We start from the raw sequence: 22,704 nt of genomic DNA on the forward strand, positions 1-22,704 counted from the left end.
GGTTTCCATCTCTGCCTGTCTTACAAAATATATCTCCCCAGGGAATGAATTGGTAATCTGTACAGAGGAGAAAGCCTGGGAATGAGGTTAGCCATCACCTAACAATGCTTGAGTATAATAGTTTGATCTAATTTAACCTATTAAAACACTAAGAAAAGTATATCCGTTTCAAACCATTTTAACCCATGGGATACTGAACAATAACTATAAATATCTGGTGGAGCCAAAAGATAACCACAGATGTGGCTCTGGATAATAATCAAGTGAGAACTGCTCATTGATTTGGGATGTGGCACCCAACAGAGCAAAGAGGCAAACGTCTGTTAATTAAATGAATATTTAGACAAAATAAAATGTAGACAAAATAAAATATATTGCATTCCATGTAATACAATCACACTTTCACTGCTGGCCAGAGAACAGCTGCAAAGATCCACTGACTGCTCAAGGGCATGTCAACAATACTTTCTGATAACAAGCGTGTTACTGATTCATCTTTCCAGTCCTGATTTTCCCAGCCAGTCTGGACACTTTAGTAACCTTGAAGCTACTGCTGACCTATAGTGGAAAAGTACAGAGTGGTGAGGAATAACAATGTGAGAATGACATTGACCCCTGACTCATCCAGCTGGAAGGCCATCTACATAAAGAATAAGATGTACTGGATGCCATAAGAAACTGCATCCTTGGATGCAGCATCTGTGATGTTATAAGGACAAAATGTCACATAAGCATCTACATCTATTACAAATAAGAGTGAGGTTTACTGGGTAAAAGGCAACACAAAGAGAGCAGAAAAATTGGCTCCTACTGGCAAAGATTAAAATAGACTGAAACAGAAAATCCATAGAGCAGTCAGGAGCTGGCATGTGTGGCAGGTCCACTCTGAACACTGCAGCAATGCCATACCACCTCTGGTCTCCAAACAACAGGTGATAGAGTTTCAAAATAACAGCTACACACACGGCCAGCTGAGCAATGGACTAATCTTGCTCTCTCAATATAGACTAGAAATTAACAATAGAAAAACATAGATTCTGCAGGTGTTATCCCCGCCTCCAGCCATAATATAAACTAACTTGTCGCCCTCATAATCCATTGCATGGCAGAATAGAATGACATTACCTTCACACTCTGGTGAATGGCTATAAAATAAAAGCACCATCATCAATTTGACTAACTACCCAACTCACCCCGAGGATCTTGGCCTGGCAGCGGCTGCAGGATGGAGCGAAGAACTCTTCATAGCAGTGTTCACAGTAGACAGATCCCTGCTCCTCCACAAAGCCTACGTCTGCCAGGGATGCATGGCAATGGGCACAGTTAAATTCCTCCTTGTGCCATGACTTTCCCATCGCTACCAAAAACGGCCCTCTGAGAAAAAAAAGAGCCACAGTCAGCAGGAGAGAAGACGTGGATAATAACATTTTAATTGTCCTTAACTCATTAATAACAAGAATGAACCCATATGGCAGACACAGGTAAGCAGTTTTTATTTCTGTTGTTAGGCTACTACTGGCTGATTTATAAAATAAAACATATAAACTAGGATGTATCAAGAATGACAAGCATAGCTGACATAGTAAAGTGAAAATTCATATTTTCAATCTTGTCTCTAAATGTAAGGGATGAAAAATGATCTATCCCGAGTCCATAATCCATAAGGGATATTTCACTCAGATCTTAGCATATTTTATCTGACTCAGACTCACACAGTGAGTATCAGATGGGTACTAAACCTCATAAATTCTCTATATAGGCTTTGGATTTGTGGGAAGAGCCAAACTGCTTGAAGTTATCCTATACAATCCCCCCCTCCCATCTTTCTGTTTGAGCACAGACACACACACACACACACACACACACACACGCACACATATACACCCTAACACTCACTATTATACGCTCCCTTCCCCATGACTTATTTTCATATATAATCCTAATCCTTAAAGGAACCAGATTCTTTCCTGTTACAGATTAACAACAATGAGTATCAGGATTTACCTAAGTGACGGACTACTTGTGGTAGACGATTTTATACATACTGGAAAATATTACTGTAGTATTGTATATTGTAGTATTACTGTTATAAACTATTATCAAGGCTAACAACAGTGTATGCCGGTGGCTGGATGTGCTGATAGCATGCCACAATCAAACTGCAGAAGAAACCATCAATATTTATATATTTTAAGATAAAACAATCAGTATATACAATAGTTTATAATTAAGGCAATCAAATCCTACTGCTTTAACATCCTCAGCCACAAAAAGCCAATGTGTTGTGTCAGTATAATTCTACCACAACAACCATCCTGTATCTCCATCCAGCCAGCACCTCGTCTCTGTCCAGTATGATGATTAAGTTAAGTGGGAAAACAATGGAATCTAATTTACTCTACACAATTACTGCACTAATCTGAGCTAACTCTGATAGTGACCTGAGCTTGGCAGCCTCTAGTATGTGCTAGCAGCCCTATTCTTAGCACTATGTAATGTAATGCGACACAAGTTGAGAGATAAAGCTCAGCCTACAGCAGTCACCTACTGGAAAAGAAGGGAGGGAGGAAGAGATTCCATAGCGAAATGTCCTTCTGTGCAACCCTGACTGTATTTGCACAGGTACAGAGAAAAATCTGTGCTACCTAACCATTTGCAGCAAATGTGATGTTTTTGAGACTGCCAGCAAACAAATACGCAGATTTCACAGTTTTTCTTTGTCTTTGTCTTGTGTTGAAAATCATGCATCAAAACGGCGTAAATCAAATCTTCAAAATACACAAAATACTCTCACTAATCTTTCACATCCAACATATTCCATTTTAAACATCTACATTTTAATGGTCCAGCAATGCCATTGCAGTCCTGTCACTATATACTGCAAGTAAATAAATGTCTCTATTATGTGAGGAAAAAGGTTTCTGTGTTGGCATTTCAATTAACTAGAAAATAACATTATTGTTGGCATAAGGACTATTCCTTATTAAGCTATTGCAGTGCCAGTGCAGGGACTGTGTGTGCATAGCAGCCAGAAAAAAAAACTAAAATTGAAAATGTCAAGCTATTACTATTAGCGTGAATTTGGTGAAGATAATGATGTTAAGTCGAGCAACAGTATGTACTAGTATGCAGTGTTTTCTTGCAACTTGAAAACCTCAAACAATCAAAACAAGCAAAGGTCAAATGCAGGAGTATTGCGTCACTAAAAATATTTCTGAAAGGTTTTATGAGGTCCAAATACAGGACTGAACAGCTGAATCAGGAGCAACAAGCATATGAAAAGAAGTTCACCTATTCTCTTACCACTCCTCTTCCTCTAACTCCTTTCTCAGTGCTAACATCTGTCTTTCATGTTGTATTCATCTGATTAACTCAGTCCAAACCTAAATCTAGCAGCACGACTGAGCTCTATGGCTGTTGCACGCACGCACACACACACACACACACACACACACACACACACACACACACACACACACAGAGAGAGAGAGAGAGAGAGAGAGAGAGAGAGAGAGAGAGAGAGCAACCCCCAAAAACACATTGGTATCATGTGAAAAGAATCTCAAGTCTTCATTTATATTCTTGCGGTGATGCTGCCTCCGCCTGTGGATCAGGTTCTTCATTCCCAGTCCTAACCTTGAGGATGGCCAATGTCACACTTCTATTATGTGTCTATCTGTCTGTCACGCTCTGATTTACATATCAGCATCCAGGTGCAACTTAATTCACCTTGCCCTTATCTAAGGTACGGTCAGATCTCTGTTTGGCCGCCTGCTTTAGACTCTTGATTTGAACAAGGGCTCTTGGGTTTCATACACGGGTTATTTATTTATGTCAGTCAATTATTTTAAGTGTATATTTGGGACACTGAATAATTGAAGAGTAGATGCATTTTCTTCCCCTGTGCTAATTTGAATTTGTACAAGTGGCTGTACCTGTAGAAAAGTTGCGTAGACCTTATTTTGTCATCATCATTTCATTAGACTTGGTTTCAATGGTTTTGAATCCTTGCTACCACAACACGTCCTTGATCACACAGTCATAACCAGAATAATATTGTCAAAATTTGTCTAATAGTTTCCCACATGTCATACTCTAGATGGAACTACGAAGTCAGACCTTTACCAGTTTGACTCTGGCCTTAGCCCATTAGCTATTGGTGTATACAAAATAGCTGAAATGTGCAGAAACCAAAAAGTTAAACTGAAAGATTATGGCACATATTAAATCTGGTTTGTTTTAGATATAAATAAAAACATATTATAGATGGAAAAGGGATTTTGCCTATTGAGAAAGTAGGAGACACATGAGAATCTAAATTCAGGATACTCAGATGGCGAATGTTGTATCGGTTAGCTATATGATGATCAGATTTTTCAGGATATCAAAGATTCAATAAATATTCCAAATGATATTAGTCAGGTATCTAGTTTTGGTTCATTTACATCCAGTATCTCAGCACAAGATACATCAAAGATGCACTTAATATATAAAAACATATGAAAAAACTTTAGTTGACTGCATTTTAGGATCTTTTATGTACTTTCCAAAGGTCAGTATCCGGATTTGGGATTTTTCCCAATCCAATTTTGTCCGTTTATGGAGATATCTCAAAATAGAATCTGTCAAAGATCCAATATGTAATCTTGTGGACACTGTCCGTATCTTTGACGAATAAGAACATATCACTACCTGCACAGTACCATATTTTTTGCATTTACACCAGTGTGAGCTACAGTAGCTCACACTGCATCAGCTAAAAGAAGGGGCTACCATTCAGTACTACTCTACAGTGCACAAAGATCAAACTGCATCTATACTCTAAAACCTATGCTGTATGCATGACATGTTGCTTAAATCCCCACAGAGCAGTTCCACCTCACCTGATGACCATGTTGCAGTGGGCACACATGGGAGTGCGAGTCCCAGCAGGGATGTGCTCTGCCATCTGGACCAGTGAGTCTTCATCTTTGGGGTGGGGCTGGGGTGCAGGTCGGATGGGGACAGGACCCTTCGGGACACTGGCAGTGCTGTTTCCCTTCATGCCAAAAGACGGAGTGATCAACCCAGTTTGCGGACCTCGACCTGCAGTAGGTAGGACAAAATTGAACATTTGTGTAAAGAAACGGAGGGTGAGAAGTTAAAAGTGCTGAGGAATGGATGGAATCTTAAACAAATATTAAGTGACCATATCATCTTCACACTTGAATCATCTGGAGTTCAAGACACTTCTGCAAAAAAGGCCTCTTTCCTATGGTTGCTTAAAACTAACATTTTTTAATAGCATTTTTTGTTCTTGGTTCAAAATTCAATTCAAACAGAGTCTGGCCTGATACATATTCTATGGTCAAAAAATGAATCAAGAAAATTCTAACAAATAAGTGTGTGCATTTAAGTGTGTGTGTGTGTGTGTGTGTGTGTGTGTGTGTCCAGGTGTGTGAGTTATTTGACCTCTACCCTCCATGTCAATTCACCCAACAGGTGTTATGACAGCGCATGCATCTGGCCGGTTGCTGCTGTTGTTCCAACCATGGCTTCACCACATCAGCCCTCAGCAAAACTGACAATTTTTCACTTTTCCTTCAACACATTCCAATGGCATATATGCAACAACACACACACACACACACACACACACACACACACACACACACACACACACACACACACACACAGAGACCACTGAAACATTCCTATAGCTAAAACCAAGACACCTGGCTAAACAAGTAGCCAGGCTTGGCCTTTGATCTCCACTCTGAGGACTGTGTGTGTGTGTGTGTGAGTGTGTTTGGTGTGTGTATGGAGGGATACTTTAGCAGCTTCATGTTACAGCTTCACTTTACCATTATGTCATGTGGGAGTGGCTGTGTTTAGGGTTGGAATGAGGCTGCATTTAGGTTTGATGTTTGCAGGCCATTCATTCTGATAATAAAAATAAAAGGCTAAAGACTGGAATGTTGCCTCGGTCTAGGATCAGATATGCCATAAACATGACTTACTTACTGAATACATGTCTGACCTACATTAAACCTTCTTGTTTTTTTTATAAAGCACGGCAGTAAGTAATTAGATGTCAGGAGGAGGGAGTTTTAGGTTAAAAGATAGTACATGCCTTGAGGTTTCAACCAATTAGAGAGGCTGTCTCATCATTTATGTGCTTCATATGGTTTATGTTGAAGATATGGGCCGCTGAGGGAATGGGGCAGCAGGGAGCTGAAGGATGTGTGTGGGTGTGTGAGTGTGTGTGTGCTCAAATTTTAACGCAGCTTTAATATCATTTTACAGTGGACATTTGTAACAGGCCAGTGGTTTAAGGCCTCGCTTCTTCGGCTGTGAACAGGATTCAAAATGGGTCAGGGGCCTATTGCTGCTGGAACGCTATATGAGTAGTAGTATATTTTCATGAGCCCGGGTCCCCGAGTGAGTGACTACATTTGTGATTTTTGTTGTGCGGCAGTTACGTCAGGGAGAGGACTGGAGGAGACGGCGTGGAGACAGTGGATGGAGGAAATGGCTGGGTTTGTGTGTGTGTTTGTGTGTGTCCATCATTGCTTATCATCCTCATCGCCTATCATTTTCTAGCTGAATGTAATTTTCATGTCATGTAAAGTGCACAAGTAAACAGGGCAGCACTGCTTACATAGAAGCTTTTATTTCTGCGTGCATGTCATTGTGTACACAGATATCCCCCTGTGGTCAACAAATCAAAGTGTGTGATCTCATGTTGACTTGATGCTGAGTTGATATTTTTGAGCAGGTATGTGACACCGATGCAGAGACCCTCCTCAGCTCCAAATACACGCCATGTACCATCTGGTCACATTGAGATATGCCATGTTAATCCAAGATCCAAGATAGGTTATGTTCTATTAGCAATAAAACAAATGCACATACATTACTATGTGCCGTAATACACAAACAGACTCATGCAAGGATTTAATACTCAACATTAGGTCTAATCAGATGAAAGCCTAGATAGATGTAGCTAGATAGACATGGCTTAGTGTGTGCAGCAGAGGCATTATACTATGTTTCTGTGGCTTTCCTTTAAAACTCTATTCATAACTCCCAACAGGTTCCTTCAGTAAATATTATCTTTCTAACAGAGCAGAACTTCTGCACGTGTGACTGAGCAAGGCGCCACAGGCGGAGTGAGGCCTTCTCGCCTGCTTAATGGGCTTCCTTGGAGGAAAATGAAGAGAGAAGAAAAAGAGGTCTGCAATGACCTATTTCACAACATATGTCATGCTTCAACCATGGAAAATAAGCCTCTTTCCTCTCACTAACTGGCTGCAACAACATTCAATCCAACAGCAGTAAATCAGTTTTACACTTCGCCAGGATTTGGAACCAAACATTGATGTTTGAGGAAAAAACACTTTTTAACTGTAGGGGAGAAATACATTAATCAATCAAAATACATATATAACAGTAGATTTAGCTCAGTTCCTGAATGAGAGAATCTATTTAGTGGAGAATCCACATTTTGGGTATATACATGCATTCCCTGTGACTTCTGCTAAGAAAACAGTTCAGGCACCCTAGTCTGATTATATTCCGCTTGTTAATTTACTGAAAAAACACCACAACATGCCTATGGTAGAAGTAACTCACATAAAGCCGAACAAACATAGTTTTGTTGCATCTGGCAGCTGAGAATTCAGGCAGTAATGTACTATTACACACATTACATGCAGCAACTGCTTAAAACAACACAAAATATGCTGGTCAAACTTTAAATTCACTGCATTTGGATTCACTGTATGTATGCCATTCAAATAGTATCATACTTTTTCTTTGTTTGTTTCTTTGTTTGTTTGTTTGTTTGTTTTTTACCAAGAAAATGAGAACAAATATCCTTTTTACCCACTGTAACCAACAGCCCATAGGGACTGTGGACATACATTAGAATTCTTGCTAACTCAACAAATTTAAATCTTGCATTTTACACTGATGTTCATTAATGTGCTGATCAAAATCAAATAAATAATAAGCATTTTGTGACATTCACAATTCTTTTCAATTATTTTCACCTGAGGAAATTATGTTGTAGCCAGCTAACATGAGGAGAGAGGCTAATGTTGGGTTGGTCACAGGTTCAAGAATCAGCACTTCATCTTTACCTTAACTGGTGAATTATTATCCAACTTATATCTCATTTTGTTTTCCGGTCAGTGTTGCGTATTGTATGCTTTTAGCTTTGTGTGATCACCTCATCAAGTGATGCACGTATAACAGTGGCACACAAAACTGTTGTGCTGCTGTTAAGGTGTGCTGCTATCAGGTGGACAGAAGTGGAATTACACACACATACACACAATCTTTCAGATAGTTTATCATCACTACAGCTCAGATTAAAGTAGTTTTTATTCATTGGTTTCAGACATGAGCAGCATATTCCCACATGCACACTCACACACATACACACAGCTCACCCTGGGTGGTTGAAGGTCCTTTGATCATGGTTTTGACAGCAGCAGACTCATGGCTGTTGACTTCAGGCTCCCCTCCCTCCTCACTGTACAGAGAAACATGATGGAGACACAGTGCACAATGTCAATTAATTTATAATGTCAAAAATGTCCCACCAACCCTTCTCCATCCCACAAAATGTTCACTGAATAAACTCAATTTGTCCTGCTTATGTGAGACAAAGTTTGTCTTTGTCCTCCACCCCTTCAAAATGGATGAATGGTCTCCTCACACAGACGTTGTACTGATGCTGCACAGCTGATGCCATGTGTACAGTATATGTGAGTGTGTGTGTGTGTGTGTGTGTGTGTGTGTGTGTGTGTGTGTGTGTATGTATTTCCTTGTTATTGGCAAAGATGCAAATGCAATCCTCTCAAAAAAGTCTTTGCGCTTATGACTGCATGTCCAAGGAGAGACTCTTATAAGTAAAATAAGAGAAGAAAAGAAAAAAATTCAAAAGTTAAAGAAAAAAAATGTAAAGGGAAAATTAGGAGAAAGTAGAGCAAAGAAAAAAAGGGAAAAGAAAAACAAAACAAAAAAGAAAATGCGCCTATCCCATTTTTCAAGTTACTGTCAAATTACGACAGATTCCAGACCACCTACCTGCTAACAGAGCAGAGACAAATATGGTACCAACCAAAACACAGTGCTAAGCTATAGCCAAAACAGTGCAGTACTCAACTTTACAGCACACTTCCTACCTTTTACTACAGTATGCACAAAAATGCTGCCGCTGTGCCAACTTCACAGCAGAACAGAATCCAGACCAGCTGCCTAATGACAGATAGGAGTCCAGTAGGTTTGCACAACACTAATAATACAACGCGCTCTTTTCAATGCAATGCTTGGGTATCAGGTTAAAAACTCAACAGAGACTAATTGACTACAGTGGGGTGAAACACAGCATGGTGTAAGAAACAGAAGTGGCCAGTCCAGATGTAGACAGATGCCAGACTACCACAACTAGTGATGGAGGGGAGAAAGAGTTCTCATGGCACAACTACAAAATTTAACTCCTTTTGTCTCATGCCATTCAGAGGATGATCTGATTACTTTAAGCAAGAAACAGTGCAGACAGGTAAATGTTGTTTTCTTACGTGTTTATGTCATCTCCCTTCTTATGATTTTACACTATCCTTATGGAGTGGGACAATAAGTTGGACTGTGGATGGAAAAGCTCCCATTGGTCCCCATGGTAACACTGGCAGTGTGTTTTCATTGGTCTCCAAACATAAAACTAAAGTCCTCATTTGGGTTGAAGACTGAGTAATTATTAAGAGGCCTTGCTATATAGTTCAGTGGTGATCACCTCAAATGAAGCCAGAATATCAACTGTAATGACGGAAGAGAGAAAATTACCTCATGGGACAAGAGACTAAAGAGACACACTCACTGAACTACGCAAGAGGTTCTCAGACCTTTTCAGCTCTGTGTCCAAAACTGGTAAATTAAACCTCACTCTGATATACAAGCTACAGCAAGAATACTGTTCTGTTCATATCAGGACACCACAGAAATGCACAATGTTAGAATAAACAGGTGCTCAGTACAGATTCAGATTCAGAGTAGACAGCACTATGGTACTTTGGGCAACATTTTTCCTCTTTTTTTCTAAGCCTGGGACCCAAAGGAGCAAGTCACCCATATCATTCATTTTGGATCTTGACCCAAGGTTTAACAAGCAAGAATCTAAGCAAACACATCCTTTCTAAGGGCAACATATTCAGTTTGAGGGCCACACGTTCCCACTTGTGTCAGAACGTCCTTTCATGGGTCAAAATGTTCTCTTTGATGGCTAAACATGCAAACACTCCCCTAGATTTCGGTCTCTTAAAGGAAACACACATCGCCCTCCACAGACACAATCTCTCTTTTGCTGAGAATTTCTTTTTTTTTTTTCTTAGAGACACATCTCTCTCAGGGAAACTTCACTGTACCTTGGGAGACATATTTCACTCATTCTCATAGCTAGGGGAGTGCTGATAGATCAGCGATCAAGCATTATTGGAAAATAAACATTTTAACACAATGCAAATGAACAAGTTTCATCGGCTAGATCAGCAAAGCTTTGAAACATATGGGATAAAAAAATTAAAGCATTAGTAACATAGAGCATGTCATCAATCTGCTACTGACATTTCATCTCTGATGCTGTGTTTTGAATTCCACAGCCTGCAATCATAGATTAGAATCACTTTGATTTATATTGGACAGAGGAGTCATAATGCTGCCATAAAAAATGTTTCACGCACTACACAGTAACATTACTGTGTTTAAATCAAATTCATTTACACATTGACACATCATCTAGGCCATCCATCTGTAACATTACGATAAACACAGGGCTTTATTGGACTTGTCTTTTATATGCTTACTGCACACTTTTACATGATGTGCCAAGATAGGCTGAGCTTGCTTTGGGTTGACAGTGATCAAACATTTACACTGTTAAGACACTGAAAATGACCTCAGAAAGCCTGCCTTAAAAACCTACTCTTAGTGCAATATTGCTCTTGAGTAAAACCATCCTCCTTGAGGGCCATGCTTTCCTGAGTATAGTGCAATTAATATTTATTTAACAACAATTATTTTTCTTACAATAAGTAGCACAAACCTTCTATACAACAAAATATTTTCTAGCTTCAATGAAACTGGTTTATTTTGACAGAATGCATTGTTTGCACCATGTAGAGATACATATTACCTTAACGGGCAACACATTTTTTGGGTAACTCCCTGTCTCTTAGCTGCCCATGCAGGATGCAGAGAGATGCCAGAGCTCCAGCTTCTGTGACTGAGGGAAGAAAAATCTCTCTGCCCCTCAATCAAACCTGGCCGCAGGGCCTCAACCTGTCCACTGCCTTTTAAAATGATGCAAACTGAATAAACGCTCTGTGAGTAACATGCTGTGTGTGTGTGTGTGTGTGTGTGTGTGTGTGTGTGTGTGTGTGTGTGTGTGTGTGTGCGTGTGCGTGTGTGCGTGTGTGTGTGTGCGTGTGTGTGTGTGCGTGTGTGAGTGAGTGCGGTTGTGTGTGTTCGTCAGCACCAGCTGAGGAACTTGGGTGGGCCAGCAATCTCTCTCCAGACGTTTTACACCCGTAATGCATAGTTGTAGCTGATGCCAACAATTGGGTCACTGCTGTCCCCCCCTGTGCTGTGCCTGGTTGTTGGGGGACTCATGTGGAACAAGTGTTATGGCAACTGCTGTCATGGTTACATTGAGTTGTGCCTGTATGTTTTGTGAGAGTGCGAAAGAGAGACTGACATAAAGTGAGAGAGATAGAGAGAGAGAAAGAGAGAGAGGGAGAGAGAGATAGAGAAAGAATGTAGCACTTGTGTGGCGCTGGCTGCACCTCAGTAGATGCTCTGTGTTCTCAGCTGCCCTGCCTGCCTCTGCCATGACATTCCATGTCCACACTGTTCATTTGAACACTGAGGACATCCATAACATCAAATGGTCCCTACAGATCTGGGGGTTCACTTGGTTCATTTTACCACCAGGGACGGCATCCAAAATCATTTCCTTGCAGAGTGTTTAACCAAGTCACACTTGAAAAATGGACCACATTCAAAATGCCAGTTACCCCAACCTGTCTGAAAAAGATGTCAAATGCATGCCATATACACAGATGCTTCAATGTAGAGCTTTCTCTTGAAAACGGATAAAGGAATCTCAAAATCTCACATATCTGGCAGGAGAGGAGAGGATTCTTTCTATTTACCTAAAGACATAGACAGCATTGACAGGAGATGAGAGGCCAGGATCTCCAGCATCTGTGACTGACTGATGCCAAGACACTCTTTGATGTGAGAAAAGAAATAAAAGGATAGAAAAAAGGTTAAAAAATGTAAGTGAACACCAAATGACAATGACAGTTGTCAAAATGGCATACCTGTCAGAGACATACTTCTACCTCGTTTTCAGATTGTTCTCTATGTTACTGTTAAGTGCCAAGAGGATCCACTGTGAGAGAGTGAATCTAAATGGGTGTATGGTTAAAGATAATTAAAATACACGCTGTTTAACATTAAACACACAAGCTGTTATGACAAACATTATGACAGATACACCCAGTGGACGGCTGTGTTAGCATTGATTCCAGCTAATCAGCGTATAGCCAACACAGGCCTGATCTAACTACTCTCTATAGGAAACAGAACGTCAGACTGCACAACATCTCCCTTCATTCTCATTATGAGGTTATCATTTTGCACACCATGTGTCTGGCAGAAGCCAGTGCATATGGTGCACAGTCGCTTGCTATAGTTACAGCCACAGGCAGAACTGGATGAATTCAGGCAGTAGTTCAGCAGTGCTACCTGGCCGCCGCCTCATTACCATCTTAATTAGACCCAATTCTCATTCTAACCACTGAGGACAATTTTGCATGGACAAGGAGCACCCTGATCCTTGTTTGCAGTCTTTCACAGCTCAAAATGACTGTGTTTCCCTGTGACACACAGACAGCTGCATTTTTTCTCAACAAATGATTAATAATGATGCTGACCGCTTGGCCATCACCACATTTCACAGTGCTTTTTAACTCTTTGCAAATGTGAATGTAATGAGGGTCCAATAATCAGATTCATTTTAATATTTCACGCTGCATTTTGGATTCATTTAACAAGTCACTGTCTGGCTACTGACACAATTGTATGTCTTTGTGAGACTTCCAACATTTTTTTCTCCTTCTGCCTAAGGTGAAAACTGAAGTTGCTAAACAACAAGTAACCAAGTAAGAAGGTCTATATGTACATAAGCTATTAATAAATAAAGTTATTAATAAACTAACAACCAAGAACCTAACTGGTTAACTAAATAAACTACCTTCTTACAAAATAACTTAACAGTTGCTTCCTAATGATGTCAAGGCTTTATCTTATAAAGCAGAATGTTCCTGTGTAGAAAAGGTTGACTGCATCATTATCATGATGGCTACTAAAGCTCTGTGAGATCAGAGGATACAGCTCCATATATTACCATTATCCAGGCAAACAAGCTAACAACATTCATTCACATTAGCTACAGTAATGGGCTAACAACAGGTGACAAGTAGAGCAGGAAATAAGATGCTCCCCAGCCCTTCATTCATTAGAGCCAATTAAAGCACTGCTCGTTAATATTCTCCACCAATCAGGCTAATTTGAGGGAGATTTAATTGTATTCTACTGGACTGTGATTGGTTGGTTAATGGAGAGCCCTGCTGGTTTGATTCAATAGGATTTGGTTAGATCACTGACCATCTGGACTTACTGGGCCACGTACGAGCCTTGTTAAACTGCAGGGGTAATGAAGGAGGGATGGGAAGGAGGGAGAGAGGGGGCCAGAAGGAGGAGAGAAAGAGACAGAGTGAACCTGTTATTTTTCTGTCTCTTCCCTATTTCTGCATCTGGCACAGTCTGCCTACAGCCACTGTTTTTTCTTTCATCAATGTCATGCAAGCCTATGTTCTGCACCCTCTGTATAATCACGTCATATATTTTTTTGTCTTGTCTGTGTTTGTGTTATCCTCTGTATTTTGCTGAAATCTGTTTTGGGCACTGTACTCAGCCAAATAATGTGACTTCTTGTCTGATGGCATCAAGAAATGATGAGGAATGAAGACTATATTTCAGTCTCTCAACTGTTCAAATACGTAAAGCAAACCCTTGTGTAGCTACAACAAGAACTTGCATTATGCATCTCATAAAAGTGCCGGTTTTGTTTGAACAATGAACAAATGGTCCATTAACATAGCTGACTGCTGTCCAGCAGCTCTCTCCACCACACAACAGATGGTCTATAATTTTGCACTGTGATATTCTTTGGATCAAAATCAAATCTCACACACAATGCCATCCATGTATGCACACAATCACACACACACACATATTGACAAAGACATCCATCTGAACAGACACCAGCTCTTTCAAACTCTTTTTCCCCCTCTCTCTCACTCATGCACACATACACACATTTCAGTTTTAAGTGGGCACAGTTGTGACCACTAGCCAATGACTGATCTCTGTGAGATGCTGCCAAGTTGTTTCACAGTGACCACAGAATGTCATAGCTGGTATGTGTTGTCTCTGTAGAGACATATGTGCCGTGCCTTTTGGAGCTGGCGTGGTCTGAGCAAACACAGCTATGCATGGCATGGACATTACAGTCAGGGGCTTGTTTATGCTGTGCATTAAAATGAGTATACTTCCAAGCACTAGTTTTTACAAAATAAAAGTATTATCAGTTTAATTAATAATCAGAATGAATTGCCTGACTCGCCACTAGTGCGCAACACTCCAAAATCATGGGATGCAATCAACAGAAGATATGACAGTATTTTCCAAATTCTAACCCTAAAATCTGTCAGATAATTGCTGTAAAGGGGACAGTCAAAAGACAGCAGAGCCAAATGTAAGTATTTATGCGTAGTTTTGCACATGCTGTTGCAGTTGTCAGTAAGTGGGATTATTTTAAAGCCACATGCATCACAGCAGTTGATATATACAGTAGATGAGTTGCAGCAGTACATATCACAGTTTATAGGTACTGATATCATAGTGACTCTTTTCACCAGACCTGGACAAAACTGTGCAGCAACATTTGAAGAAAAAAAGCTGTAAAATAGCTATGTTACAGTAAAATAAAGGACATCTCAATTCGCTGAGAGATTTTTCTGATATACAGCTCTTTAGGGCTGTGTTTTGTCCAGGTCTGCACTGTCTACCTCTTGTTCTTGGGCAGGTGCAGCGCACTGACGCTGCGACGCTTCTTCTTCCTCAAGCGTAGTGGTGGGGCTTGAGTGATTGGAGTGATGAGCAGAGCGTCCAATAAAGACTGAGAGACCACCTCCCCAGGAGATTTAGGAGGGGTCTGATAGGTTGGACTGAGCAGGAAATATCAGGGTAGGGAAGAGCAGGAGGACATGATGGAAGAGGCATCATGATGGCATCCAGATCAAATTATGAGAGATTAAAAAGGAGAGACAGGAAGTTGCAGAGGTGAGTGTGTAGAGGAAGGCTGTTTTTACAGCTCAGAAACAGAGTAATCAAGGACACTTTAAGTGTAATTTTAAGTGTAATCAATACACACACACACACACACACACACACACACACACACACACTACTCCATTTGCTATTCCTTGTGCAGCCTGTTTACCTTGCCTTCACAGCGCTATTGCTCCCAGCAAGTGTGTTGCATGCAGGCTGGGTGGGAGCACTGTGGGTGAGGGGAAGGGGGCAGGGGGCTGCTCTGGGCAGGAAGTCCAGAGGATTTAACATGAGCTCTCTCCTGTTTATAAACACACATGTCAGCACACAAACATATATGCAGCGATGCTCAAAAATTCGCACATACATTCATGAGCATAAGACGGTTGCAGAAAATGTATACTGAGTGAGGAATTTAGAATTGATCATACTCAATATATAGTAGTGTGTCCCTAAGATTTTTTGTTTGTTTGTTTATTTGTTTTTAAACAAGGGAATTAGCCCTGAGAAAAAGGTCAATTCATACACAGCTCTTGCACTAGTATAATGAAAGTCTTTACACATTGTAAGAATATACCTGACAGGTTTGGGAGAGATTATGTGCTGAGGTGTCATTACATGAGAGGGCTGAGCATTCACTTGCACTGGGACACTGAGAAGATGGAGAGATGACACACAGACAGGACAGACAGCATGGAAAGGACAGATAGTTGAAGCTGTTTAAGAACCCGACACTGAAGAGTTGACATGATCTGGAAAACAAAGACTTATTGTGTCGCAGCACCTGTGCTGAGGTGAAGGTTCAAGCTGAGCTGCTGCTGTCTTCATAGTCTGTGCAAGGGCAGCACCAAATTCACCATCATCACCAGTCAAAACACTTGGCTTGACCTTTTCTGAATCTGTGCTGCCCTCTAGTGGTTGAAAATGGGGACTGCAAGGGTAAGGTAAGAAGCAAAGGAAATTACATCCCAGTGGTAATGGACTGGAAGTCATTATATGATCTGTTTTTGGAGTATGTTAGATTAGTGTGATCCCATGAGTTTCCATACAGCAACCAAAGATGAAATTACCTGTTTCTGACAACATGGGAGAGCTGTTGAGAACTTGGTGTTTTTGTCACAGTGGCATCTGAAGTGGCTGGTCTCTCGACGGGCACAGAGTGGGGATGGGAAGAGCTATGTGGTACTTGGATTTGAGCTGGTAGAGGGTTACCATATGAGGAGTATACTCCCAGTGTTTGAGCTGGTAATAAGCTTGACACAGGCAGGTAGGATGCTGGAGTTTGCATGGAAATTGGGCTCAATCCTAGGGAGGCATGTGATGTGTTGCTTGGTAGAACAACAGCACCAAACAAAGTGTCTGCTGGTGTTTGGGCCTTGGAAAAGTTAGAACAACTGTCGTGAGATAAAAGTATCTGGTTTGAGCCGGTGTACGCTAAAGGTGCAGGCATTACAGCCAATAGATAATTTATGTTAGGTGAACACGTTGCTTGTATTTGACAGGGCATGTCCACAGAACATGACACTGGTACGGCGATTAATGGAAGATTTGTTGGAGGTGAAACATAGTTGGCTAAAACTTGGGCTTGTGAGAGGCTGTCATCAGGCATATGGTTCTTGCCATGAATGAGTAAAGGATTTGACATGACAGCATAGGTATTGACTTCTGTTGCATCCTCTTCTGGCCCTTTCTGATTGGTTGATGAGCTCACTGTCTCTGGCTGTGGTTGGTCAGTGTGAACAGATGCGGAAGTGGCCTCTGCATCATTCTGATCCTGGCAGACGGTGACTGGAACACTTACTTGGTCAGGGCATTGCTGTGTTGGAGATCTAATACTAGCAAACAGTAGATAACAGAGCATAATGTTACTGATGATATCAAAGTTTAACTTTTAATTTCCTGAATTATTTTAAGAAGATCAGTCAGTGCACCTATTTTAAGTAAAATCTCACTTAAGGCTGGGCGATATGTCAATATTATACTGATATCGTGATATGAGACTATAGTTGTCTTCTGGGACTTTGGATCATAACATATGACATAAGTGATGTAATTTCCTGATTTTAAAGGCTGCATTACACTAAAGGGATGCAATTCTTTTAACATATTAGACTGTTTTAGCTGGCCTATGCCTCTTCTTTGCCTAATCTTGTTCATCAAAAATCTCAAGTGTAAATATCTTATGAAAGCACCAATAGTCATCCCTTCAACATTGAGGTATTTAGTCAGGATATCTTGATATTTGATTTTGTCCATGTCACCCAGCCCTAAACTCAGTGCATCAAAATCTCAGTGTATAAAATTAAAATTTTGGGACTAGAACACCAGTCAGTACCATATTAAATATCTTTACACTCCAACAGACTGAAAGTGAAGTGGTCAGTTAGTACCTATGATTAAGGGCTTTATGCTACAGTTTGCTTCTTTAAAGGTGACTACATTGTGAAGAGGCAATTCCAGGTGATAGGTGAAGAGATTAAAAAAAAAAAAAAAGTGTTACAGGTTAAAGTAATGATGTGCTGTCATTATACCTGACCCGCCCACTGTCTGTCTCAGGCTCAGTGGGGCAACTAGAAGAGGGAGGAGTGTAGCAACTAAGGGAGGGAAGGAAGGAAAGAGAAAATGGACAAAGAAAGGAAAGACACCAGAGGCAGAGAGAAAAGGAAACAGGAAAGATGCTTCATCACTTTATTAGCTGCAATATGGAATAATACTCTCTCAAACTCAAAACAGAGGATAAATTTCAGCCGCTAGATTCCAAACTACCAACTACATTAACTCAGAGCAGTGCCTTTACAATCTACTAAGAAAGATAACATACTGTCAAAGTTAGTGTAAATGCAGCATGATAGTAAACACAGCAATAAGTTTGCAATAAATGGAAAATGCACGGGAGAAATATTTTACACAGCAAGGGCTTCTTGGCAAATAATATTTTTGGATTACAAACCATATTTATCATTTGTACAGTCACTTTTGCACACCACTTTTCCCAACACCGAAAATATCGTTTTTTGCCTAGATAGGCTACCTTATACCATTCAAGATGTCTTAAAGCACCTGTTTGGATTGTCATATCACAGCAGCATAGTATGGATTTATAAATATATACATATACATAAAGGCTTGAGGGGTTGGAATCACTTCACATCTTTCACATGCCACTGTAATTCAAGACACCGTATTGCAAAACACAGGTCACTTTAGCTCTAGTGTTCACAGATACAACAGATGTAAACAAGCCATTAACAGCTTCAAGTTAACTCTTAACCAGTCCTTGTATCAAGAGCTCAGCAGTTAATTTATTTGAGAGCGAAAAATATCTTGAATTCAAATAAATTAACAAAAATAAATAGCTACCAGGAGGAAAATAGCGTACTTTCAGGCAGATCGAGCCCAGATTTCACTATTTGAAATTACATTTGAAATAGATGCCACCCCCCAACCCCCATACCCAGCCATACAAACACACATACACACACACAACTCATGTTGCATCTACGTTACATTAGCACTGAGAATCTTTATAGTGGGGCGATAGTGTAGTACTTCAGTGCACATGCAAGTGGGACATACATTTCTACCTTACCCTTACATTTGTGAAATATCAGTCAATATCAGACCAAGAAACAGTGACAATCCGAAGGGAGGGCAACTTTATCTTTATGTCCTTTCCCATGCATTCTGTCTTAAGTCAGTGTAGGCACGTCTCCTTGACAGGTTGTATTTCTGAATTTATGTGTGTGTTCCATGTGTGTGCCTGGTTTTGTATCTGTGTTTCTGTGTATTATCATGGTCTATGTTTCAAACTGAAAGTGGTTTGAATGATTCATAACATGCTGTCAACACCAGTGTAAGGAGGCTGTCTGTCTTTTCTCATTGCCATAGGAACAGGTCCTGGGCATTGTCTTTGTCATGGGAAGCATGCGCATGCACATAGACAGACCAACATACATGTTAAAGTCTGTGAATCCACAGTAGATTGAAAGCCACACACCTGAACTCTACCTCTTCAGTTCTTGGACTATTTGATGTGCAGGCTGAGCATTTGCCTCCGTCTGCACCCAGGTTTATTAAAAAACATGGCTTTGCTGACCTTATCATTGTTATGGTGGTAAATCATCCAGGGACATTTCTTTTTTTTTCTGTCTTTCTCCTGAGGCATTGCCTTTGAATACATCACATCCTTAACTCAGTTTTGCTGAGGATCATGGCAACTGAACCACCAAAATGCCTGCATGTAATTAATTTTTTTATGGTGCCAAACTTTTTATACTTTTTAATGTGTTTGCCATTTCTTAGAATGCAGATTCCTTGTTTTGAGTGCTACACGTAAGTAGTATGCAAGTGGACAATAGCAAAACTCTGAATCAAAGTATTTTTACCTGCAGGTTCACACACCTTGATTGGAAGCTGCATATGTGCATGTTAATTCCAGGGTTGGGATCAGTGGGACAGGCATGTGTAAACTGATTTGACCAATATGTCAGTCAAGCACTGAATCAGATACTTTTGACACAGGCACCCAGAGTGACAAGACCATTCACACACACACACACACACACACACACACACACACACACACTCATCTGAAACACACACAGTTTAGTCTTTAGTTTACTTCCTTTTTCCCAACATGTTTTTCAAACCTCTCCATGTTTTTCCACCATGTCCACATCTTTTCATCCCTTAAACAATCAAATCCAAAAGCAACCACGCAGTCGGACTGATATACTGTGTAGACAGACACTCCAGACCCCCCACCCCCACCCACACACACACACACACACACACACACACACACACACACATACACAGGTGCAATTTCTACTGGACATTGAGGGTGCGAGCAGACACTCCATGGTGCCAGTCTCTCAGCTCGTGGTACTTAGGGCCAATCACCACCCGAGTGGTGGCCTTCGCTCTGCTAGCCAGAACCAGAGGAAGAGAAAAAGAGACCAAAAGAGAGAGAGAAAAAACAATTTAGGAAAAGTAGAGAGAGCCTCAATTTCTGCGATTAGATATAAGCCATGCCACAAGGAAAGCTGGATGACTGCACAATCAAGACGGCTTCCACAACTGAAAAGATGATGATAAACAGGAAACATTTTGATGCAGTTGAGGTGGACAGTATTTGTGTTTTTGACTTTATCAAAAGTGCCTGTCATTGCTTCAAAATGTTCCCGATGAATTATGGCCATTATGCACTGACACAATACATTCATTCAGTCATGAAGTCACACACTGTGAACATACGCCAGCACCCACAGTCAAAGGAACAGTCTGCATGTTGACACAAGTGATCACCAACACATGGTGATCACATGTATCGCCACAAACCAACAACAGCAATGGACAGCCAACGGCTCACACCACACTGGGACAAGACCACAGTCCAGCCATGAAAAGGCAACATAGCAATTACAGGCTATAAAACACACAACACTGCAAGGCTGTCACATACACACCCGAATGCACAAGCGACCATGAGTTGGAGCACACAACTCATCACATACACAGTGACTAATATGCTGAGGCAACACAGATGGAAACACTTTACACTGCGGACATAATGATATTAAAATGAGTCACTGTCAAAGGGCAGTTTCATCAAACTGCTGTCTTAACTTTGGAGGTTACTAAGAATGAATATAGAGTGCAAAGGCACCAGGATCTTATGTTTATGGCTCAGATGTGATCCATTCATTTCTGTCTAGACAGAGACAACCCGCAAACAGCAATCAATTACAAAATTTTGCCCTATTTGCACAGCAATAAAGACCAGATCTGTGCCACAGTACTGGTTAATAGGATAAGATAATATTTATCGTCAACAGGTGTGGAAATTTACCTAATGACAATCACCATGACTGTTATTGGAAAGGCTATGTTGCAATGTAAATGTATTGTTACTCCACACAATGCAGTTATTAAGACAATTAGACAGAGCACATGTTGTCCAGGTTTATCAGAACCACAATATTAGACTCAATCAAACCAGCAGAATCATTTTCAAAGCCATGCACTTACTTTGTCTTCTTGGCAGTTTCAGCCACCTCTTCGAGAGCTACAAAGGAGAGAAAGGGAGCATTACCGAGCACATTCTGAAAATACTTTAACTTTTGTTATAAAGGATACCCTTTCAAGTGCGTTTATGTGTTTATGTGGCGTTAATGTAAGCCATTGAATCATGTTTTCTATGCCTTCGATCTTGACTTGAAAGATATTAAGTTTATGGTTTTAGTTGTATGTTGTGCACATGCGTCTTCTGTCAGTAATTCATGATCTGTGTAATAACTTCATTAATTTAGGAGTTTTGTCACATGTCTGTTTAAGAGTAACCTACGATTCTCGGTGCCTGTGATCTGAGCAAGGATCCTGAAGGATCTGGACTGGGTGGTCCCAGTGCGTGGGCGCCAGTCCTCTGTGTCCTCCATTATGCGCTTCCTGCTGGCATCAGCATGGGTGGGCACGTGGTAAAAATGAATGTCTGTGTCCACAATGTGTTTCCTGGGAACCCTGAGGAAGAGCAGGGCAGAATGGGGGACATCAGATCTAATTTAGATACTTCTTACTGCATGACTTCTATACAAAAACAGGCTATGACAGAAGTCATGTTTCCATCTTCTTCTTTATTAAAATACAATAGTACTACACAATACTACTAAAGTGAAACTAACAAGCTTCATTTATAGCACCCTGTGATTCATTTCACATTCTTAGACATAACTACCACACTCCATTGTGCTGTACTCCAAAATCCGTGTATCATTCGTTCTTTCTATTTTCAATGGCCAATCAAAAATTTAAAAAATGAAAAAGTGACTGGTTATTTTGTTATTTGTTTTTTAATCTAACACCAAAATCCAAAATATGCCTGGTTTTTCATAGTTCAATTTTAGGCTCGGATCAAAAATACCAAATTGAAAAACGGGAATCAGGACTGAATTTGATTTTATTATTTAATTGGTCCGGTTTACATGACCCAGAAGTTTGGTAATGAGCGGTACCTCACAGCAGATCACAGCAGCCAGGTGCATTCAGTCCCGCCACCCTGATCACCACCACCATGGATAGTTATTACGTGTTGTTTCGAGGACCAAAGCCTGTGGCTCTAAAAGAAGAGGACATGACAACCGAAAAAATCAGCTGAGCTGAGCGGCACCGGACGCTCACCTGTCAGATCCGGCAGACCTGACCGGGTGGGCGCGGTACCGTCCGGTGCTGCGGCCGGCCCGCCTGATGCCGTCCGGCGCCGCG

The 22,704-nt window shown here is 40.7% G+C and overlaps 1 protein-coding gene across 4 annotated transcripts in view; it reads right to left on the reverse strand.

Annotated features, from left to right (window-relative positions):
• Positions 1-22,704, reverse strand: part of pdlim5a (PDZ and LIM domain 5a) — a 103,188-nt gene that overhangs the window by 22,573 nt on the left and 57,911 nt on the right. For all 4 annotated transcript variants that reach the window (XR_003928749.1, XM_030059841.1, XM_030059839.1 and 1 more), the window contains 5 exons: positions 21,791-21,963; positions 21,475-21,511; positions 8,436-8,518; positions 4,884-5,085; positions 1,194-1,374 (listed from right to left, as the gene is read on the reverse strand). Coding sequence is in view for 3 of the 4 variants with exons in the window: in XM_030059841.1 (XP_029915701.1) it covers positions 1,194-1,374; positions 4,884-5,085; positions 8,436-8,518; positions 21,475-21,511; positions 21,791-21,963 (676 nt within the window). In the remaining variant the exon portion in view is untranslated. The remainder of the gene's footprint in view (positions 1-1,193; positions 1,375-4,883; positions 5,086-8,435; positions 8,519-21,474; positions 21,512-21,790; positions 21,964-22,704) is intronic.

This window comes from Myripristis murdjan, chromosome 9 (genome assembly GCF_902150065.1).
Source record: "Myripristis murdjan chromosome 9, fMyrMur1.1, whole genome shotgun sequence".
Taxonomy (NCBI): Eukaryota; Metazoa; Chordata; class Actinopteri; order Holocentriformes; family Holocentridae; genus Myripristis; species Myripristis murdjan.